The sequence below is a fragment of the Sorex araneus genome, chromosome 2 (assembly GCF_027595985.1).
Source record: "Sorex araneus isolate mSorAra2 chromosome 2, mSorAra2.pri, whole genome shotgun sequence".
NCBI lineage: Eukaryota > Metazoa > Chordata > Mammalia > Eulipotyphla > Soricidae > Sorex > Sorex araneus.
The window spans coordinates 219445510-219465871 of record NC_073303.1 but is presented as its reverse complement, the minus strand read 5'-3'; the positions used below and the strand labels follow the sequence as shown (position 1 = coordinate 219465871).

The following is a 20362-nucleotide window of genomic DNA, read 5'->3' as shown; positions in this document are numbered from 1 at the left end:
TCACACACCCGGCACTCCAATCCCACGTGGGGGAGCCCCTGGGCCCGCCTCTCCCCGTAAATGGAAAGCCACGCCTCTTCGTTGTGGCCAATCAGCTACCGCTCTTCAGCCTCTCTTCTCCTTTTCCCGCCACCCCAGCCCGCCCCTCCTGGCCCTATGGCCCAATCAGGGAGAGGAGTGCAGCTTTCCAGCCCTAGTTCTTCCCGGTGAACAGAGAGGAGGCGTTTCGGTCTTTTGGCTCCACCTTGGCCGATGCAGCGCGGACCAACCCGAACTGTCGGAGGGAGGGGGCGTGGCCTGGAGTTCCCGCCCCCGTCCTGGGGTTTACGGTTTGCTGGGGGGCGCTGGTCTCAAGACCCGGCCGCCGGCAGCCCGGTCTCCGGCTTGGGCGGGGCCCCTCTAAGCTGGCACCATGGAGCGCCCTGCCGGAGACGGCTCCGGCCCCAGCCCCGCCGACCAGCCCTCGGCTCCCTCCGACCCTCCGGACCTGCCCCCCGCGGCTGGCGCAGAGCCGGAGCCCACTTCTGAAGACCAGCCTGCCGGCCCCAGCGCGGCGGGGGAGGCCCTGACGGTGCTGGCTTCCTTCGGGAGGCGCTTGCTGGTGCTGGTGCCCGTGTACCTGGCCGGGGCAGCAGGACTCAGCGTGGGCTTCGTGCTCTTTGGCCTCGCCCTCTACCTGGGCTGGCGCCGGGTTCGAGACGCGAAAGAACGGAGTCTCCGCGCGGCGCGCCTGCTGCTGGACGACGAGGAGCGGCTGACGGCAAAGACACTTTATCTGAGCCAGCGCGAGCTGCCTGCCTGGGTGAGCGACCACCCTCGGCCCGCGGGGCGGCGGGGTCCCCCTTCCAGCCCCTGCGTTCGGGACGCGCTCGCTCCTGGTCCCCTGAAGCTAGCCCAGCACGCTGGGACCGTGGACGCCACTCCCCACCCCCACCCCACGACTTGTCCCGCTAGCCGCCCGCCCGGCAGGACGCGCCTCTGGGGGCCGGCTCTGCCTTCCGCCCTCTCCCCTGCTTCTGCCTGTCCGCACGCCCCGTGCCTCCCACGAATCAGGACTTGCTCTGCGCTCGGGCCAGAGCTGTAGTGACATCTGGGGAGCGCGTCCCGGCCGCGGGGCTCCCCGCGCCCCTCCCGGCTCGCGAGCATCCCGTGCGCGGCGGGCGCCCCGGGGCTCCCCCGGCTCCCCAGTTCTCGAGACTTGAACCTTTGGCGGAAACCTAGGCGAGGCCCCAAAGTTCTCCCTCTCCTCTTCCCCTCTCCGCCCCCGACCCCGGATACCTGCTGAGACCGCGCCCCGGGGGGTCACTCCCCAGCCGAGCCCCCTGCACCTGCGCCGCGCCCCAGGCTTCCAGCGCCGGGCCGCAGCGCAGCGGAGCGGAGGCGGCCGCGGGCGCGCGGGGGGCGGGAGGCCCCGGCTGCTGCAGTGCCCGCTACCCCGCTCCGCCCGGCCCCACCCTTTTCCGGACAGGGCGCTGCGCCTGCTCGCTTGGGGCTGGGACGAGACCCTTGTTTCTCGGGGCCCCATCTCTTGTGGAGAGGCCTCCCTGCCCCATGCCTTGTCTCCGTCGCGGGCAGCGCCCGTTACAGGGTCCCTCCCTTCCTGTCCCCTGGCCGAGGTGCCCGCCTGCCCGCAGGATGGCAGAGAGATGAGGCAAAGTTGATTCGAGGCGCGCACAACCCATGGTCTCCAGACCCCAGGTGGAGACCAGCAGGAGAAACGGCCCCAGGGGAAGTGTAACCACCCGGCCAGCAGCTGTCTCGGGCCGTCCGTTGGGTGGAAACTGATCTTCCAGCGCGGCTTCCCTTTTCCCCTCGCCCTCCGCCCCAGTGCAGAGCCCAGGTGGGCCGCCTTTCCGCAATGGGCATCCCCCTTAGAGAAAGGAACACCAGGGCCGGGTCCGAAAGGCTCTTCTCCCTGCTCCCTGACCAGCAGCCTTTCCTCTGTGCTGTCTTAGCCAGGCGGGGAGGGAAGGTTGGAAAGGAGCCCCGATTCCTGCGAATGCATCTGAATGCGGGGTTCCTCCTCCGTCTGATTGGCAGGACCTCCTCTGCCAGAAGGAATGTGCCCTTCTCCCCCGCCTGCCCTCGGGCCCCAGCTGCTGCCATCATTTCAGATCCTGAGCGGTTCACAAAGCAACTTTGTGCGACCAGCGCTGTCAGCTTCCTTTGTTCGGGGCCTCAGTGCCCCCCAGACAGGAAGGCGCGATACCTGGGGCGTCCCAGCCCCTGCGGGAGAGAAGCTCCATCCCGCCTGTGTTTCTGGGGGCACCCACTCCACATCATGGTGGACACTCGGGGGCCGGGGGCCGGGGGCTGGGGAGTGCGTGCTCACCCCTCTCTGCCTTCCCCACCCGCAGGTCAGCTTCCCGGACGTGGAGAAGGCTGAGTGGCTGAATAAGGTGAGGCTGGAGTGTCTTCAGTTTTTTGTTTTTCATGAGGGAGGATAAAAAGGGGTTTGTTTCTCCCCGACAGGGTCATCACCCTTCATTTCTTGTTTTTTTTTTTCTTCTCGTGTTGGAGCCACACCCAACCGTGCTCTCTGCTGAGTCCCAAAGGGTGCCAGAGGGGGGTTTGCCCCGAGAGCTGGGGACCATACCCAGGGCTCCCGCTGCTCAAAGCTGTGTCCCCTTGGTAGCGCCAGCCCCGGCGAGGACACGGAAAGAACTTGCCTTGAGTGGGGAGGCTGGGCGCTGCCGTGACCAGGAACTTCCTCTCCTCCCAGATCGTGGCCCAGGTCTGGCCCTTCGTCGGCCAGTATTTGGAGAAGCTTCTGGCTGAAACCGTGGCGCCTGCTGTTCGAGGATCTAACCCCCATCTACAAACATTTACATTTACAAGAGTGGAGCTGGGTGAAAAGGTCTGTGCATGCATGCATGTGTGTGTGTGTGTGTGTGTGTGTGTGTGTGTGTGTGTGTGTGTATCTGTGTGTGAGTGTTTAAGTGTGTGCTGAAAGGGAGCAGATGGGACAGGGAAGGTGGGTGGCAGAGCGGGCTGAGGTGCTCCTCCCCTCTCTCTCCGGGCTGGAGCAGTAGCACAGCGGGGAGGGTGTTTTGCCTTGCACGAGGCCAACCCGGGTTCGAATCCCAGCATCCCATATGGTCCCCGGAGCACCGCCAGGAGTAATTCCTGAGTGCAGAGTAACCCCTGTGCATCGCCGGGTATGACCCAAAAAGTAAAAAAAATAATAATTTCTCTCTCTCTCTCCAGCCCTTGCGGATCCTAGGAGTCAAGGTTCACACAGGTCAGAGCAAAAAACAGATCCTGCTGGACTTGAACATCAGGTAACGATGCCGCTCATCCCGCCGCCCCTCCCGCAGGATCCCGGTAGCTCTGACCAATCTCTCCCCCTCCCCACACGTCAGCCTCGCTCTCACCCCCTCTCTTCCCTTTCTCCCCAACCCCTAGCTATGTCGGTGACATCCAGATCGATGTGGAAGTGAAGAAATATTTCTGCAAAGCGGGACTCAAGGGCATGCAGGTGGGACAGATGTCAGGGGTCCCCTTAGTACGAGTCCTGCACTGAGTTTTATTCTGTTTTTTTTTGGGGGGGTCACACTGAGTAATGTTTAGGGAACCCTCCTGTTTCTGTGCTCTGGAGCTGCTTCTGTTGGAGACGGGGGACCCGATGGTGTTGGGGATCATGCAGAGTGTCCATCAGCCCATGGCGCCAGGTCCCCCAGCCCCTAAGACTCGTTGCACATTGGGAAGAGGGAGCCGGGAGGGGGAACGCTGTCTGGGGAAAGCCTTTGGTCTTCTCTTTTGCCCTAGCTGCACGGCGTGTTGCGGGTGATTCTCGAGCCACTCATTGGGGACGTTCCCATCGTGGGAGCCGTGTCCATGTTCTTCATCAGACGCCCGGTAAGGAACGCATGGAGGGGGCAGAGTGGGCTCGGGGAGAACAGGATTGGCAGGGAGCAGTCAGCTTGGGGGAAGAGGGGGAAGCGATGAGCACGTAGGGGTCTGGCTGTTGGTTGGGCGTGATATTGCCCTCACCAGTCTGTCCTGGTCCCTCTGTCGTTTTCTTCTAGAGTCTCGATATCAACTGGACAGGGATGACCAACTTGCTAGATATCCCAGGACTCAGGTATCAAGACGTAGCAGCTGCCTAGCATTCCTTCCTGGCGGGGGCTTCAGGGGTATAAAGCAGTAAGAGATGCCGTGAGTAGGGCACTTGCCTGGCACACGGCTGGCCTGGGTTCAACCCCTGGCACCCCATAATGGTCCCCTGAGCACTGCTAGGAGTGATCCTTGAGCTCAGAACCAGGGGTAAGGCCTGAGCACTGTCGGGTGTGGCTTAGAAACAAAACTGTATCACTGTCTCCCCTTTGCTCATCGATTTACTCCAGCGGGCACCAGTAATGTCTCCATTGGGAGACTTGTTGTTACTGTTTTTGGCATATTGACTACGCCACGGGGTATTGAATACGCCACATACTCAGGCTCTGCTGTGCAGGCGAGCTACTCTCAGACTCTCCGAGAGGGGTGGAGGAATCGAACCCGGGTCAGCCACGTGCAAGGCAAACGCCCTACCCGCCCTACCCGGTGTGCTATCGCTCCAGCCCAGAAACAAAACAAACAAGAAATAGAAATGACTTCCCTCTAGCTTTAGGCCTCTCTTGGTTGTGGGAGATGCAGTTGGAATTGTGACCTCCTCTTTTGGCCACACCCAGCGGTGCTAAGGGCTCTTTGCTCAGTGATCATTTCTGGGGTGCTCAGGGATCCAACCTGGGTTGGCTGCATGCAAAGCCAGCCCTGCCCTGACTGTATTCTCACCCCGGCCGCTCCTGTCCCTTTCTCCCTCCCCCGCCCAGCTCCCTCTCGGACACCATGATCATGGACTCCATCGCTGCCTTCCTCGTGCTGCCCAACCGGTTATTGGTGCCTCTTGTGCCCGACCTCCAAGATGTGGCCCAGTTACGTTCCCCTCTGCCCAGGGTACGACTCCTGCCCCGCGAGGCCACGCCTCCTCTCACAGCCCCTGGTAGGCGCCTTCGCTTCCTCACACTCAGATTTCCTGCCTGCAGGGCATTATCCGGATTCACTTGCTCGCCGCTCAAGGGCTGAGCTCCAAGGACAAGTATGTGAAGGGCCTGATCGAGGGCAAGTCCGACCCCTACGCCCTCGTGCGAGTGGGCACCCAGACGTTCTGCAGCCGTGTCATCGATGAGGATCTTAACCCCCAGTGGGGAGAGACGTATGAGGTAGGTGGCCGAGGGGCAGGGCTGCGTGCCGTAGGAGGGCCCTAAGGTGCGGAGAGAAGACGCTGACCGTGTGATCCCGGCCCCTCGGGGTTCCTCAGGTGATGGTCCATGAGGTGCCCGGGCAGGAGATTGAGGTGGAGGTGTTTGACAAGGACCCCGACAAGGATGACTTTCTCGGCAGGTGAGAGTTCTGCCCGTGGCATTGGGCTGATAGCAGTCGCGTTAAGGCAGTGGCTTTGCACGTGCTCAGTTCTGGTTCCATCCCCAGCATCATGTGGTGCCCTGAGGAGCACTGAGAGCAGCCCCTGAGCACAGAGCCACACCCCCAAGCACCAGCAGGGATGACCCCAATCCCACCCCTGGCTGCTTCCTGCCGCAGTGATTCTGTGTGAGGAATCCAAAGCCCTGGTGCAGCCGAAGTCCAGAGGCGATTACATGACTTTTCTGAGCTTGGAAATCCTGCATCGTTTTCCTCCCGAGTCTCTCCACCCTTGGCCCCCCACCCCGTGCATTTGTGTGTGGACCTGAGCCCTGCATAAATCTCCACTACCTAAATATCCCCTGCGTAGAGGGAGAAGGGGCCGTGAGATCTGCCCCATACTTCGCGGTGGGTGAGTGAGCGCGCGCCTCAGGCGTGCTGTTCATTCCTGATCCTCTCTGTGCCGTTCCCTCCCTCTTCTCCAGAATGAAGCTGGATGTCGGGAAGGTGTTACAGGGGGGAGTTCTGGATGACGTAAGTTGAGAGGAGAGGGCGGGGGGGTGGAGGCTCACCCACCGGGCAGACAGGACTTGCTACTGCTGCCCTGGCAGGGCAGAGGCTGGGTGCCAGTCGGAACCGCAGTTCACCTTCCCCTGCCTCTCGTTCCAGTGGTTTCCTCTCCAGGGCGGGCAAGGCCAAGTTCACTTAAGGCTAGAGTGGCTGTCGCTTTTGCCCAGTGCAGAAAAATTGGAGCAGGTAGGTAACATGGGGAGCAGGAAGGTGGCGGGGGAGAAGCCAGAAGCAGGAAATCACGGGGCTGGGGTCTGACCGCATTGCTGCCCACCCACCAGGTTCTCCAGTGGAATCGGGGCGTCTCCTCCCGGCCCGAGCCCCCGTCGGCTGCCATCCTAGTCGTCTACCTGGACAGAGCCCAGGATCTTCCTGTGAGTGTGGCTTTAGCGGGCGGGTGAGCGGGAGAGGCTGGGTGCCGCAGCCCACACCCTCCCCGGCCCGGCCTGCTCTGCCCTAGGAGAGCAGCAGAGAACAGAGGGGCTCTGGGCCAAGCCATCGCACAGCCGGGAGGGCACGTGTCTTGCATGCATCCGACACGTGTTCGATCCCCAGCACCCCATATGGCCCTGCAAGCACCCCCAGGAGTGATTCCTGAGCGCAGAGCCAGAAGCAACCCCCTGAGCATCCCCGGGGTGGCCCCGGGACGAACAACAGAAGGGCTCTGAGAAGGGGGCTGGAGCCACCCCAGGGCAAAAATGTAGAAGAGCGGGGCTGGAGTGATAGCATAGCGGGTAGGGCGTTTGCCTTGCACGCGGCCGACCCGGGTTCAAATCCCAGCATCTCATATGGTCCCCTGAGCACCGCCAGGAGTAATTCCTAAGTGCAGAGCCAGGAGTAGCCCCTGTGCATCGCTGGGTGTGACCCCCAAAAAAAAAAATAGAAGAGCGTCCACCTCCCTTGAGCGAAACGAAACCTCATGCTGAATTGTACCCCTACAGCTGAAGAAGGGGGGCAAGGAGCCCAACCCCATGGTGCAGCTGTCAGTCCAGGATGTGACCCGGGAGAGCAAGGTGAGGGGCGGGATACCTGTTGGGGGCGCCCAGGGTTCCCTCAGCGCTGAGGCGCCGCCCTCATTCCACCGCACGTCTCCAGGCCGTGTACAACACCAACAGCCCAGTGTGGGAGGAGGCCTTCCGGTTCTTCCTGCAGGACCCTCAGAGCCAGGAGCTGGATGTCCAGGTACGACGACCGCCATTCCAGCCCCTCCCGTATACGGTTGCCTTCGTCAGAGCTCTGCTGTTTCTTTCCTTCATTTTCTTTGATCTCTATTCTATTTTTTCCCTCTATTTTTTTTTGGTGGGGCCTGGAGCAATAGCACAGCGGGTAGGGCATTGTTTGCCTTGACGTGGCCGACCCGGGTTCGATCCCTCCACACCTCTCGGAGAGCCCGGCAAGCTACCGAGAGTATCCCGCCCGCACGGCAGAGCCTGGCAAGCTACCATGGCGTGTTCGATATGCCAAAAACAGTTACAACGAGTCTCACAATGGAGACGTTACTGGTGCCCACTCGAGCAAATCAGTGGACAACAGGACGACAGTGCTACGACAGTGATACAGTGCTACATTTTTTTTCTTTTTTTGGTGGGGGGCATTTGGAGTTGGAATTTTAGTTTGCAGCCACACTTGGTGGTGCTCAGAGGCTGTTTCTGGCTCTGTGCTTGGGGTGTTCAGGGACCTGGCAGTGCTGAGGATCAAACTTGGGTCTCCCACATGCAGAGCTTGCACTCTCGTCTCTGGCCCGTCAGTTCAATTATTTTTTTTCCCCCTTTGGGTTTTTGGGCCACACCTGGCTGTGTTCAGGGCTTACTCCTACCTGACTTAGGAATCACTCTTGGGAGACCTCTGGGGACCCTATGGGGCGTCAGGTATTGAATCCAGTGTATAGGATCCAGTCTCCAACCCCTTGATAAAAATCTTTTTGCTACTGTTGGGTTTTTTGGGGTTTGGTTCTGGGCCACACCTACAATGCTCAGGAGTTACTCCTGGCTCTGTGCTCAGGAATCACTCCTTGCAGTGCTTGATAAGTGTGCTTGGGATCAAACCCTGGTTGGCCTCGTGCAAGGCAGATGCCCTAACCCACTTGTACTATGCTCCGGCCCCTAAAATTATTTTTAAAGAAGATAGGGTCTATGGGGCTGGAGCGATAGCACAGTGGGTAGGGCATTTGCCTTGCACGCAGCCGACCCGGGTTCTAATCCCAGCATCCCATATGGTCCCCTGAGCACCGCCAGGGGTAATTCCTGAGTGAAGAGCCAGGAGTAACCCCTGTGCATCACCGAGTGTGACCCAAAAACCAAAAAAAAAAAAAAAAAAAAAAACTAAAGAAGATAGGGTCTGAGATCTATAGGGGTTAAGGCACTTGCCTCACACGAGGCTGACCTCAGTTCAGTCCCAGATACCACCTGTGGTTCTCAAAGCGGTGCTAGGAGTCATCCCCGAGCACAGCCAGGCGTGTTCCAAAACACCGTCCCCCTCAAAGAAAGCAAAAAGAACAGGACCAAGGAGATGGCGCCAAGGTCTGGGGTGTGAGAGCCCAACTGTGACTCTCAGCACTGCATGGTCCCCTGAGCACCACCAGGAAAAAAAAAGCCAAATATTTGCTGGGAGCAGCCCTGAAGCACTGCTGGATGTGGGCCAGAAAGGAAAAAAGAGAAACAAAAAGAACCTGTTGGTGTTAGATACCTGGTGTTTATTTTCTTTGTTGTGTTTGGGCAGGGCTGTTCCTGCTTCTCTGTTGCTGGGGGCTGGAACCCAGCACTCTTTTTTTTTTTTTTTTGGTTTTTGGGTCACACCTGGCGATTTACAGGGGTTACTCCTGGCTCTGCACTCAGGAATTACTCCTGGCGGTGCTCAGGGAACCATAGGGGATGCTGGGATTTGAACCCGGGTCGGCTGTGTGCAAGGCAAACGCCCTACCTGCTGTGCTATCCAGCCCCAGGAACCCAGCACTCTTACACACAGCCTGTGCTCTAGCCCTCCAACAGTCTCCCAACCCTCAAATACCTGAAATGTTAAAGGTCAGAAGAGCAAAAAACAATCTTTTGGGACTGGAGGCATAGTACAGGGGCTAAGGCGCTTGCCTTGCTTGCGGCTGGCCGAGTTCAGTCCCCGGCAGCCCGGATGATTCTTTCTGCAAGCATTGCCAGGAGTAATCCCTGAGCATTACTGGGTGGGTGACCCAAAACAAACATAACCAGGCTCGACTTTCTTAAATCTTTTTTTAAATGATTTATTAGAGAATCACTGTGATGTACAGTTACAAACTTATGAACGTTTGTGTTTGCATTTCAGTCATACAGTGATCGTTTACCCATCCCTCCAGCAGTGCCCATTCACCTCCACCAACGATCCCAGTATTCCTCTCACCACCCTCTCCCCATCCCCCCCTACTTTCTTAAATCTTACTAGCTGGTATATAGAAAACCATTCGAGAATGGCTAAGTATTAAGTAGTGTGGGGGTAAAAGTAACCTTAGTAGCCTGAGAGCTGGTGCAGTGGGTAAGTCGCCTTGCACGTGGCTGACCAGGTTAGACCCGTGGCATCCCTGTGGTTCCCTGAGCCCACCGTGAGTGATCCGTGAGTGATTCCTGAGTGTAGAGCCGGAAGTAAGTCCTGAACATAGCCAGGTGTGGCTCAGAAAAAAAAAAATCAAAAATATCCTTAGCATAGGGCTAAGGATAGCCAGACAAATGTGCAGAGTAATGAGAAATTTTGTGAAAGAAATGGGAGGTTTTGTTTGTTTGGGGGCCACACCTGAAGGTGCTCAGGGTCTACTCCTAACTCTGTCACTGTCACTGTTATCCCGTTGCTCATTGATTTGCTCGAGCGGGCACCAGTAACGTCTCCATTGTGAGACTTGTTACTGTTTTTGGCATACTGAATACACCACGGGGAGCTTGCCAGGCTCTGCCATTCAGGCAAGATACTCTCAGTAGCTTGCTGGGCTCTCCGAGAGGGACGGAGGAATCAAACCTGGGTCGACCACGTGCAAGGCAAACACGCTACCCACTGCGCTATCACTTCAGCCCACTTCTAACTCTACACTCAAGAATCACTCCTGGGGGCTGGAGCATTAGCACAGCGGGTAGGGCATTTGCCTTGCATGCTATCAACCTGGGTTGGATTCCCAGCATCCCATATGGTCCCCTGAGCACTGCCAGGGGTAACTCCTGAGTGCAGAGCCAGGAGTGACCCCTGTGCATCGCTGGGTATGACCCAAAAAGCAAAAAAAAAAAAAAAAAAAAATCACTCCTGGTGGGGTTGGAGGAACCACATGGGGTGCCAGGGATCAAACCCGGCTTGGCCACATGCAAGGCCAGCGCCCTCCCTGTTGGCTGTATTATCTCTCTCACCTCAGAAAGTGTGATTTTAAGTGGACTTTTCTTTTTTTTTAAGTTTTGGGGTCACACCCAGAGATGCTCAGGGATTACTCTTGGCTCTGCACTCAGAAACTACTCCTGGCAATGCTTAGGGGACCAAATGGGATAATGGGTATTGGCCCTGGGTTAGCCACAAGCAAGGCAGATGCCCTCCCTGCTGTACTATCGCTCTGGCCCCTTACATGGGGACTTGGTGTCGGATTCAGTGGCAGAGCAGAGGAGAATCATTGTGGAACGGAAATGGAACGAGCGAAGGTTTGGCACCGAGAACACCGTGTTTGTCTTCCCCCAGGCCCCCTCCCTCCCCCTGACTCCTCACTCCGCCTTCCTCCTCTGACTCCAGGTGAAGGATGACTCCAGGGCTCTGACTTTAGGGTCACTGACCCTGCCCCTGGCTCGCCTGCTGACCGCCCCAGAACTCACCCTGGACCAGTGGTTCCAGCTCAGCGGCTCCGGCCCAAACTCCAGGCTCTACATGAAGCTGGTGATGAGGGTACGGAGACGGAGGGACGGCCGAGGGCGCCCTGTGTCAGGAGGGAGGGAGGGGGATCGTCTACGGGGGAGTGAGCCGGTGTGTCCCGAAGCCCCTCGTAGATACTCCAGACACACTTGGCATCTCACCGGGGCAATAACAGCATATGAGGAGGGCGAGTAGGGGCCCCCCCATCCTGAGCCAAACCCAGGACTCGGTTTGCCTGTCAGAGCTCTGCTCTGCCCACGTGACTCACAGGCCTCTGCTGGTGGCCTGACCTCTCTCACTGTCTCTCCAGTGTCTTGTTTGACTTTGGGCCGCACCTGGCATTGCCCGGGGATCACTCCTGGTGGGGCTCAGGGGGCCGTCCGGGGTACCAGGGACCAAACCTGGGTCTCTCCGGCCCCAGGTCCTGTACTTGGATTCCTCCAACGTCCGTTTCCCCGCTGCGCCCGGGGCTGCTGGCGCCGGGGACCAGGACAGCCAGAGCTCCCAGATGGGCAGCAGCGTGGATGCCCCACCTCGACCCTGTCACACGACGCCCGACACTCACTTTGGGACCGAGGTGCGTGTCCGCATGGAAGGCCCGGGGCCTGTCGCAGCCGGCTGGAGGCAGCTCTGCACAGCGTCCCCCTCGCCGATGGCCGACCGCGCCCCCACCTCTCTCTGCCGTAGAACGTGCTCCGGATCCACGTGCTAGAGGCCCAGGACCTGATTGCTAAAGACCGCTTCTTGGGGGGGTTGGTGAAGGGCAAGTCAGACCCCTACGTGAAACTGAAGCTGGCCGGACGGAGCTTCCGGAGCCGTGTGGTTCGGGAAGATCTCAACCCCCGCTGGAACGAGGTTTTTGAGGTTAGAACTGAGTGCTTTGGGCTCTTCGGCTCCCCGCTCCTGGTTCTAAGCATGGTCCCCCACACCAGCGGGGGCCCCACTGATCGCGGGCGGCTCTCTGGTCACTTTGAGAAGCAGAGCAGAGGAACCACTTTGGGTCACACCGTTTCGTCGCACTAGGTGATCGTCACTTCAATCCCAGGCCAAGAACTCGAGGTGGAGGTTTTTGACAAGGACCTGGACAAAGATGACTTTCTGGGCAGGTGAGAGGCTCAGAGTTCAGGGGCCGGTGGGCCAGGGCTGCGGGGGACGGGCCTGCAGGGGTCAGCGACCGGGTTCCTGCCTCAAAAACTTCTCTTCTCCAGGTGTAAAGTGAGTCTCACCGCGGTTCTAAATAGTGGCTTCCTTGATGAGGTGAGCCCAGAATTAAAATCAGCATCTGGGGCTGGAGCGATAGCACAGCGGGGAGGGTGTTTGCCTTGCACGCAGCCGACCCGGGTTCGAATCCCAGCATCCCATATGGTCCCTCGAGCACCACCAGGAGTAATTCCTGAGTGCATGAGCCAGGAGTAACCCCTGTGCATTGTCAGATAGGACCCAAAAGGAAAAAAAAAACCAACAACATAAAATCAGCATTCCCTCTGAGCAGGAGGCAGAGCGCAGCAGGTAGGGGGCTCACCTGTGCACACAGCCCACCTGGGTTCGATCCCCGGCACCCCAGATGGTCTCCTGAGCATCGCCAGGAGAGATTCCCGAGCACAGGGCCGGAAGTCAGCCCCGAGCACTGCTGGGTGGGCCCCGCCCCTCCCATCTTCACCCAAGGGTCCTTCTCCTGGTCCCTCTTGCCCCGCGCTCCGCAGCCTTAACTTTGCCCACGTTCACAGTGGCTGACCCTGGAGGACGTGCCATCCGGCCGCCTGCATTTGCGCCTGGAGCGTCTGACCCCTCGCCCCACTGCGGCTGAGTTAGAGGAGGTAAGAAAGGCGCGGAGGGGCGGGGCTGGGGGGGTGGGCCACTTGTCCGCACACCCACGGGTGCCCGTTCCCTACCCCCGGGCAGGTGCTGCAGGTGAACAGTCTGATCCAGACGCAGAAGAGCGCGGAGCTGGCGGCCGCGCTGCTGTCCGTGTACCTGGAGCGCGCCGAGGGGCTGCCGGTAAGATCCTCTGCCCACAGCCCGCGGCCCTGCCCTGTGCCCACATCCGTCAGGTTTGGGCTCGAGCCTGAGACACTCCAAACGGGAGACACCCGGCAACCTCTCGCCCAATATTCTCTCCCTAGCTCCGGAAAGGTACCAAGCCTCCCAACTCTTACGCTACCCTCACTGTGGGAGACACGACTCACAAAACCAAGGTAGGAGGAAACTGCAGGGCCAAGGAAGGAAGGGACAAAGGGCTGGAGGGATACTTGGCCGAGCCCAGTTTAATCCCAACACCCCTGATGGTCCCCAAACTCCGCCGGGAGTGATCCCTGAGTGCTGAGCCAGGATTCACCCCTGAGCACCTCCGGGCGTGCCCACAAAACAAAAATAATAAATACATATAAGTAAATAAGAATGGGAGGGACGAGAGGGGCAGGAGCAGCAGCTGCTGACCCACCCGTGGCCTCCCGCAGACCATTTCCCAGACCGCCACGCCCATCTGGGACGAGAGCGCTTCCTTCCTCATCAGGAAACCCAACAACGAGAACCTGGAGTTGCAGGTACTGTGATTAACTCCGCGGAGTTCTGTCATTGGCCCGACACTGAATTAGGCACAGAGCACTCCGGGATATCAGATCCTGTCTCATCTTTCTGAAATTCAACTTTTGTGGGAGGCAGAGGGATGGGGCGGGGGCTCACAGGGACTCCCCTGGCTCTTCCTGGCTCCGTGTTCAGGAGTGACCCTTAGCGGTACGCAGGGGACATACAAGGTGCCGGGATTCGAAATGGGGCCGACCACACGGCTGTCTGCAAGGCAAAGTGCCTTATTCCGAATCCTGTCTCTCCAGCTAGGAAATTCACAATCTTTGGGGAGAAAAAGAATCAGAAACGACTCCCAGACTGTTCACTGAGGCAAAAGACATGGCAGAGGGACAGTGGTTTGAGGGTCCGGGTGGCCCTGACCTCAGGTAGGGTCCAAGCCAGACTAGTGGAAGGGCAGAGGTAGAGAAAAAGGCAACCGGGGGTGATCCCTGAGCTGAAGGGGAGAAAGCTCCAGGTGGAGAGAGCAGAGGAGAAAGGAGGCGCGTCTCAGAGCGGAGGCATAGGGAGGAGCAAGGCCACAGGGGCTTTGGATGCAGTGCTAGGAAGTTGGACTTTATCCAAAAGACATGGGAGAATGTTTGGTTTAGAAATGTTGACCTGGCGGGTAGGGCGTTTGCCTTGCATGCGGCCGACCCGAGTTCGATCCCCGGCATCCCATATGGTCCCCTGAGCACCGCCAGGAGTAATTCCTGAGTGCAAAGCCAGGAGTAACCCCTGTGCATCGCTGGGTGTGACCCAAAAAGCAAAAAAAAAAAAAGAAAAAAAGAAATGTTGACCTGGTTCGGTTTGGTTCGGTTTGGGGGCCGTATCTGGTTGTATTCAGGGGCTGTGCCCAGCTCAGTGGGACCCCTCGTGGTGCTCAGGGCTCAAACCTGGATCTTTTACATGCCAAAGCATCCCCCCCAATCTCAAGGAACATTTGAAGGAGTGAGGAATGTCATATCCAGATGATGTCTTATGATGGAGGGGAGGAGAGTGGACTAGAGGGGCCAGAGAGATAGTACAGGGGTCATGCGCTGACGCAGACTCCATCCCCAGCACCCCGGGCACTGCTGGATGTGGCCAAAAGACAAACAAAAGAGTGGAGTGGAGAAAGATAACACTGGAGGGAAGTGGCAGATTACTTCAGAGCCTAAGAGTAACTGAAGCGGGGCTGGAGCGATAGCACAGCGGGGAGGGCGTTTGCCTTGCATGCAGCCGACCCAGGTTTGATTCCCAGCATCCCATAGGGTCCCCCGAGCACCACCAGGAGTAATTCCTGAGTGCAGAGCCAGGAGTAACCCCTGGGCATCACCAGGTGTGACCCAAAAAGTAAAAAAATAAAAGAAAAAAGTAACTGAAGCAAGACAAAGGCTTGACTGGGCTGCTGCACTTGCTGCGTGCAGGAAGGCCCGTTCAGTCCAGCTCTGCATGGTTCCACAGATGCTAGGAGCAGCCCTGGAGGGGGGCCGGAGCAATGGTCCTGCAGGGAGGGCGCTTGCCTTGCATGTGGCCCCCCCTGATTTGATCCCCAACACCACATGGTCTACTGAGCACTGCAAGGAATGATCCCAGAGCCAGGAGTAATCCTTGAGCAACCTCTAAGTATCTGGGTATGGCTCCGAAACAAAAATAATAAGGGACTGGAGTGATAGTGCAGTGAGTAGGGTGTCGGCCTTGCACGCGGCTGACCTGGGTTTTATCCCTGGCATCCCATATGGTCCCCCAAGAACTCCAGGAGTAATTCCTGAGTGCAGAGCCAGGAGTTAACCCCTGAGCACAGCAGTGTGTGGCCCAAAAAATCCAGTCATAATAATGATAATAAAGGACGTGAGCATCATAGCCAGAGAGTCTGACTGCTGTCAAGCTTACAGCCATTACTTGCGTGCCAGAACTAGAATGCAAGCCCTGCGAGATAGCATGACACCGTCTGTGCATGAGGCCCAGGATCAGCGCCAGCCCTGCGGGGCTCCCTGAGCACCAAGCAGGGAGTAGCCACTGAACACCGCTGGGTGTGACTACACAATAAAAAGCAATAAAGAGTGTAGTCCCCAGGCCAGGATGTGACTCAGTGGCAACGAACTCTCAGTTGAGGTACACACGTTTTGGTTTGTGCACTCGGGGCGAGGCGGGGCTGCAGTGCCGCACGTGTGCAGCCAGGGTTGCACTTCCCGGTCCTCGCACATCTTTTAGCTGCAGTGTTCACCGGGCGTCGTGCCCGTTTTGACGGTACTTACACACACCTGGCTGTGGCGCAGCAGGAAGTGGCTTCTGGTGTGGCTGGCAGACAGCACAGCTGCCAGGGCCTGTCTGGTGAACGTGGACACTGGGATTCTGAACCTGTGACTGTACCTAGTTGTGAGGCCAGTGCCACCCCAGGCTTTTCATTCCGTTTGTGCTGTTCTCCATACCCTGCAGATACCACTGTGTATTCCATGGAAGTGTAGGAAGAAATTCCGGTTTCCTACTCATGAAAAAAAGGGTGGGCCGGGGGTGGGGCGATAGCACAGCGGGTAGGGCATTTGCCTTGCACACAGCCAACCCGGGTTCAAATCCCAGCATCCCATATGGTCTCTTGAGCACTGCCAGGAGTAACTCCTGAGTGCAGAGCCAGGAGTAACCCCTGTGCATCACTTGGTGTGACCCAAAAACAAAACAAAACAAAAAAAAAACGGTGGGCCAGAGAGATGACTCTTGAGTTGAGTGCATGCTTTGTATGTGGGAGGCCCAGGTACAGACCCTGGCACCACATGATTCTTTAACACCTCCAGAAGTGACCCTTGGGCACAGAGCCAGGAGTAACCCCTCAGCATTGCCAAGTATGGTCACCCCCCATCAAAAAAAAGAAAAGAAAAAAGGGGAAGAGGAGTTAGAGAGATAACACAGTGGCTTGGGTGTTTTTCTGGCACAACATAGCCCACAAGTTTCCGTCCTTGCCACCTCATGGTCCCCCGAGCCCACCAGGGTGCGCTCCGAGCACAGAGCCAGGAGTATAAACCCCCTGAACATCACTGGGTGCAGCCCCCAAAGCAGGGGGAATGAAAGGAAGAGGTGCGGGGAGACAGCTCACAGGTGAACCTCAGAGGGTTATTCAGAGGGTTAGTACAGTGCTGAGCTTTGCATGTGGAGGCCTGGGTTCGGTCCCTTGCACTACATGTTCCCCTGAGCACCGAGCTGGGATTACGCTTGAGCATCAGAGGGTGAGGCCCGAAAACGGGGAAGTGGAATCAGTAAATGTCATGCGACCCCGTCCCTTCGGTGCCCTTCACAAAGGGAGCATCTCACTCCAAAATCACCACGCCAGCGGGGAGGGCGTTTGCCTTGCACGCGATTGACCCGGGTTCAATTCCCAGTATCCCATGTGGTTCCCCGAGCACTGCCAGGGGTAATTCCTGAGTGCAGAGCCAGGAGGAACCCCTGTGCATCGCCGGGTGTGACCCAAAAAGCAAAAGAGAAAAAAAAAATTCCAAAAAAAAAAATCCAAACAAAATCCCCACGAGTCCAAGCCTTTGCGCCTGCAACACCAGGGCCGAGTTTCCTGACGGCCGCCTCCTCCGCAGGTCCGGGGCGAGGGCTCGGGGGCACTGGGCTCGCTCACGCTGCCCCTCTCGGAGCTCCTCGCAGCCGACCAGCTCTGCCTGGACCGCTGGTTTGCTCTCAGCAGCGGGCAGGGCCAGGTGCTGCTGAGGGCCCAGCTGGGGGTGAGTGAGGGCACACGGGGCCGGGGGAGAGGGGGCTGAGGGAGGGCCCAGGGTGGGGGGCGGGGGGAGAGGAGGCTGAGGGGGGCAGGTGGGGGGTGGGCAGAGCCGGGTCCTCGTGGCTGACCGCGCCCCTGCCCCCCAGATCCTGGTGTCGCAGCACTCGGGCGTGGAGGCCCACAGCCACACCTTCAGCCACAGCTCGTCCTCCCTGAGCGAAGAGCCCGAGCTCTGGGGCGCCCTGGCCCACCCCACAGCCTCCGCCCCGGAGCTCCGCCAGCGCCTGGCCCACGGCGACAGGTGGGAGGGGGACCTGTCTCGAGAGGCGAGGCGGCAGGTGTCCCGGCCCGGGCCCTGACCCCGAGCCTCTGCGGTCTCTCCGCAGCCCCCAGGACGCCCCGGCGGGGCCCCTGGGCCAGGTGAAGCTGACCGTGTGGTACTACAGTGAGGAGCGGAAGCTGGTGGGCATCGTTCACGGCTGCCGGTGAGGCCACGCCCGCACCCCCCCCAGGTCGCCAGCCTGCCCAAGCCCCCTGCCTCCTCTAAACTGCCTTTCATCACAGCGCCCTCCGACAGAACGGACGGGACCTCCCGGACCCCTACGTGTCCCTCCTGCTGCTGCCAGACAAGAACCGGGCCACCAAGAGGAAGACCTCCCAGAAGAAGAGGACCCTGAACCCCGACTTCAGCGAGCGGTCAGCCAGCGGGCCGTCGCGGGGGGCTGCCGTGGGCTGGGGATGGGGTTGGGGGGTCCCACTGCTAACCCCGGCGCCTCCCAGGTTCGAGTGGGAGCTGGCCCTGGACGAGGCGCTGCGGAGGAAGCTGGACGTGTCCGTGAAGTCCAACTCCTCCTTCATGTCCCGAGAGCGGGAAGTGCTGGGGAAGGTAAGCGGGCCGGGCGCAGGCCCCCGGGGGACGCTGCCCCAGTGTCCTTGGCACGAGTATGTGACCTGGGGGTGGGCCCCGTGGAGGGAGCAGAACCCCATCTTGCCCCGCCATCACCCACAGGTGCAGCTGGACCTGGCCGAGATAGACCTTTCCCAGGGAGCCGCCCAGTGGTGAGTGTCCAGCGGCCAGCGGGGCTCAGGGGAGAAGCAGCGCAGAGAGAGGCCTCGCACCCTGGCTCGTTTAGAAGCGGGCCCGAGGGTCCCCTGTGCACCTGAACCTTCTCCCGTCTCCCACAGGTATGACCTCGTGGACGACAAGGGCAGCGCCTAGCTCGGGCCCCCCCGACTGCCGTCTCCCGGCCTTGCCTCTCGCTGCATCGCCGCCTCCGTGCGAGGAACCTACAGCTTGGGCCGGCGGCAGGGCCTGCGGGGCTCAGCCCTCGCGCCCCCCTGACCAAAGAGGAGGCCCTGCGGCCTCCCTCAGCGCACGGCCTTTGTCCGAGGCAGGAACCTGAGCTGGCTGTTTCCTGCTCTCCTGCTCTTCCGCCCCGACTCTCAGGGCCTCTGCACCTGTGCCTGCCGCTGACCGCACCATCAGTGGCGTTAGCTTATGCCAAATACAGCTTTTGGAAAAAGGCCTTTTTTTTTCCCCCCTTTTTTCCTTATGGTGCTGGGGATCAAGCCCAGTGCCTCACACATCCAAGGCATCTATGCTCTCCCACTGAGCTGCGACCCCCAGCCCCCAGACCTTCCTCTCCCTGGGGAAGCCGCCTTCTTCCCTGCCGTGAACAGTGTTTATGGGGTGCACAGAAGGGTGGGAAGGCGGGGAGACCAGCCTCAAGCTGGGAGCACCTTTGGCTATTGCATGGAGCCAAGGCTCCCAGGCGCTGTGTCCGTTTCCCTCCTCGCTTTCCTCGAGTCTGTCCTGAAAGTGATACCAGGTAACTGGAACACCTGGACTCCGTCCAGGCCTTCAGTTTGCAGCCGTCCATCAGTCTCGGCGCTCCTAAGCGGTGCCATGCAGAGCACTGTAATGCACTTAGGACAGCTGGGCCGTGTTTTGACCAGGTGCCAGGATGCCGACACGCTGGCCGGAACTGAGTTGGCTCGTGCATCGACTCTGTCACTCCACTGTGTCTTATATTAAACACCATAATCAAACCAGCTGCGTCTCTCTTCCTTAAGACTCTCTAGTTGTGTGTGTACTCCCCGTGTTAAAGCTTCCATTTACGAGGCTGCTATTGCGTTTCTGCTGGGACTTAGTTTACTTGAGAAGCAGCGAAATGAGAAATACTATTTTTTGTTTTTTTCTGGGTCACACCCAGAGGTGCTCAGGGCTTATTTCTGGCTCTGAGCTCAGAAAGCACTCCTGGCAGGGCCCACTGTACTACCTCCTCACCCTGAGAAATAATTTTGTTTTAGATCTCAAGATTAAGGAGTTTTTTTTTTTTCTTTTTGGGTCACACCCAGTGATGCACAGGGGTTACTCCTGGCTCATGCACTCAGGAATTACTCCTGGCGGTGCTCAGGGGACCATATGGGATGCTGGGAATCGAATCTGTGTCTGCCACGTGCAAGCCCTACCCGCTGGGCTATTGCTCCAGTCCCTAACCCACTGAGATCTTACCTGAACTCTGCTCCTTTCCAGATTGCCCTGTAATTACCATATAAGTGATCTGTCATCATCATCACTGTCATCCCGTTCACCGATTTGCTCAGTGGGCACCAGTAATGTAGTAATGTCTCCATTTGTCCCTGTCACATCTAGTGTAGCCCGATGGCATATTGGGGGCTCTTTCAAGATCAGGGAAATGAGGACCATCATCATTACTGTTTTTGGTATATCGAGTACGCCACGGTAGTTTGCCAGGCTCTGCTGTGCGGGCACAATACTCTCGGTAGCTTGCTGGGCTCTCTGAGAGGGATGGAGGCTTTTGGGGCGGCCTCTAATCGCCTTTACAGGTGTTCCCAGTCTACTGAATGTAAGCTTTCGGTCGACTGGCATGTTGCAACAGTCTGAGTCTCTGGGCAGCACCTGGGACATCTGCAGCCTCAGGTTGATCTCCTTGAGGTTGATGGAGTGCGCCCGGAGGTTGTTGAGCAGCCGGCAGAGCAGGACCCTATCGTGGAGGGTCTGTGCCGGGTTGAACAGCTGCGCCAAGTCCCAGGTCACCTGGTGGTTAGGCTGACAGCACCCCAGAGTGGATGAGTCACTGTGCGCACTGCCGCCAGGGCTCTATGTCCCACAGCGCTGCGACTTGGCCCGACGGGCAGGCGGTGACACTGCAGCTACCACCGTGATTTCTCCGTGCCCAGCTGACACCATGCTGTCCGAATCTTGCAAAACAGCCGGTGATGTCCATCAGGAACCACGCGTAGAGTTCCAGCAAGGATCACACA

General features: G+C 58.7%; 1 protein-coding gene across 1 annotated transcript; it reads left to right on the top strand.

Moving 5' to 3' along the window:
* The first annotated feature begins 42 nt into the window (after nt 1-42).
* Nucleotides 43-19118, top strand: ESYT1 (extended synaptotagmin 1). The gene is made up of 31 exons (XM_004601601.2): nt 43-802; nt 2358-2399; nt 2723-2857; nt 3208-3281; nt 3406-3478; nt 3769-3858; nt 4029-4084; nt 4812-4935; nt 5025-5201; nt 5300-5382; nt 5886-5934; nt 6070-6156; nt 6252-6344; nt 6912-6983; nt 7066-7152; nt 10696-10845; nt 11234-11389; nt 11500-11676; nt 11836-11918; nt 12021-12069; nt 12540-12629; nt 12715-12810; nt 12936-13007; nt 13269-13355; nt 16938-17078; nt 17221-17375; nt 17461-17559; nt 17639-17770; nt 17855-17960; nt 18084-18133; nt 18260-19118. Exons 1-31 carry the CDS (start codon nt 413-415, stop codon nt 18291-18293), a joined length of 3309 nt encoding a protein of 1102 aa, XP_004601658.2. The 5' UTR covers nt 43-412; the 3' UTR covers nt 18294-19118.
* Nucleotides 19119-20362: the final 1244 nt, after the last annotated feature.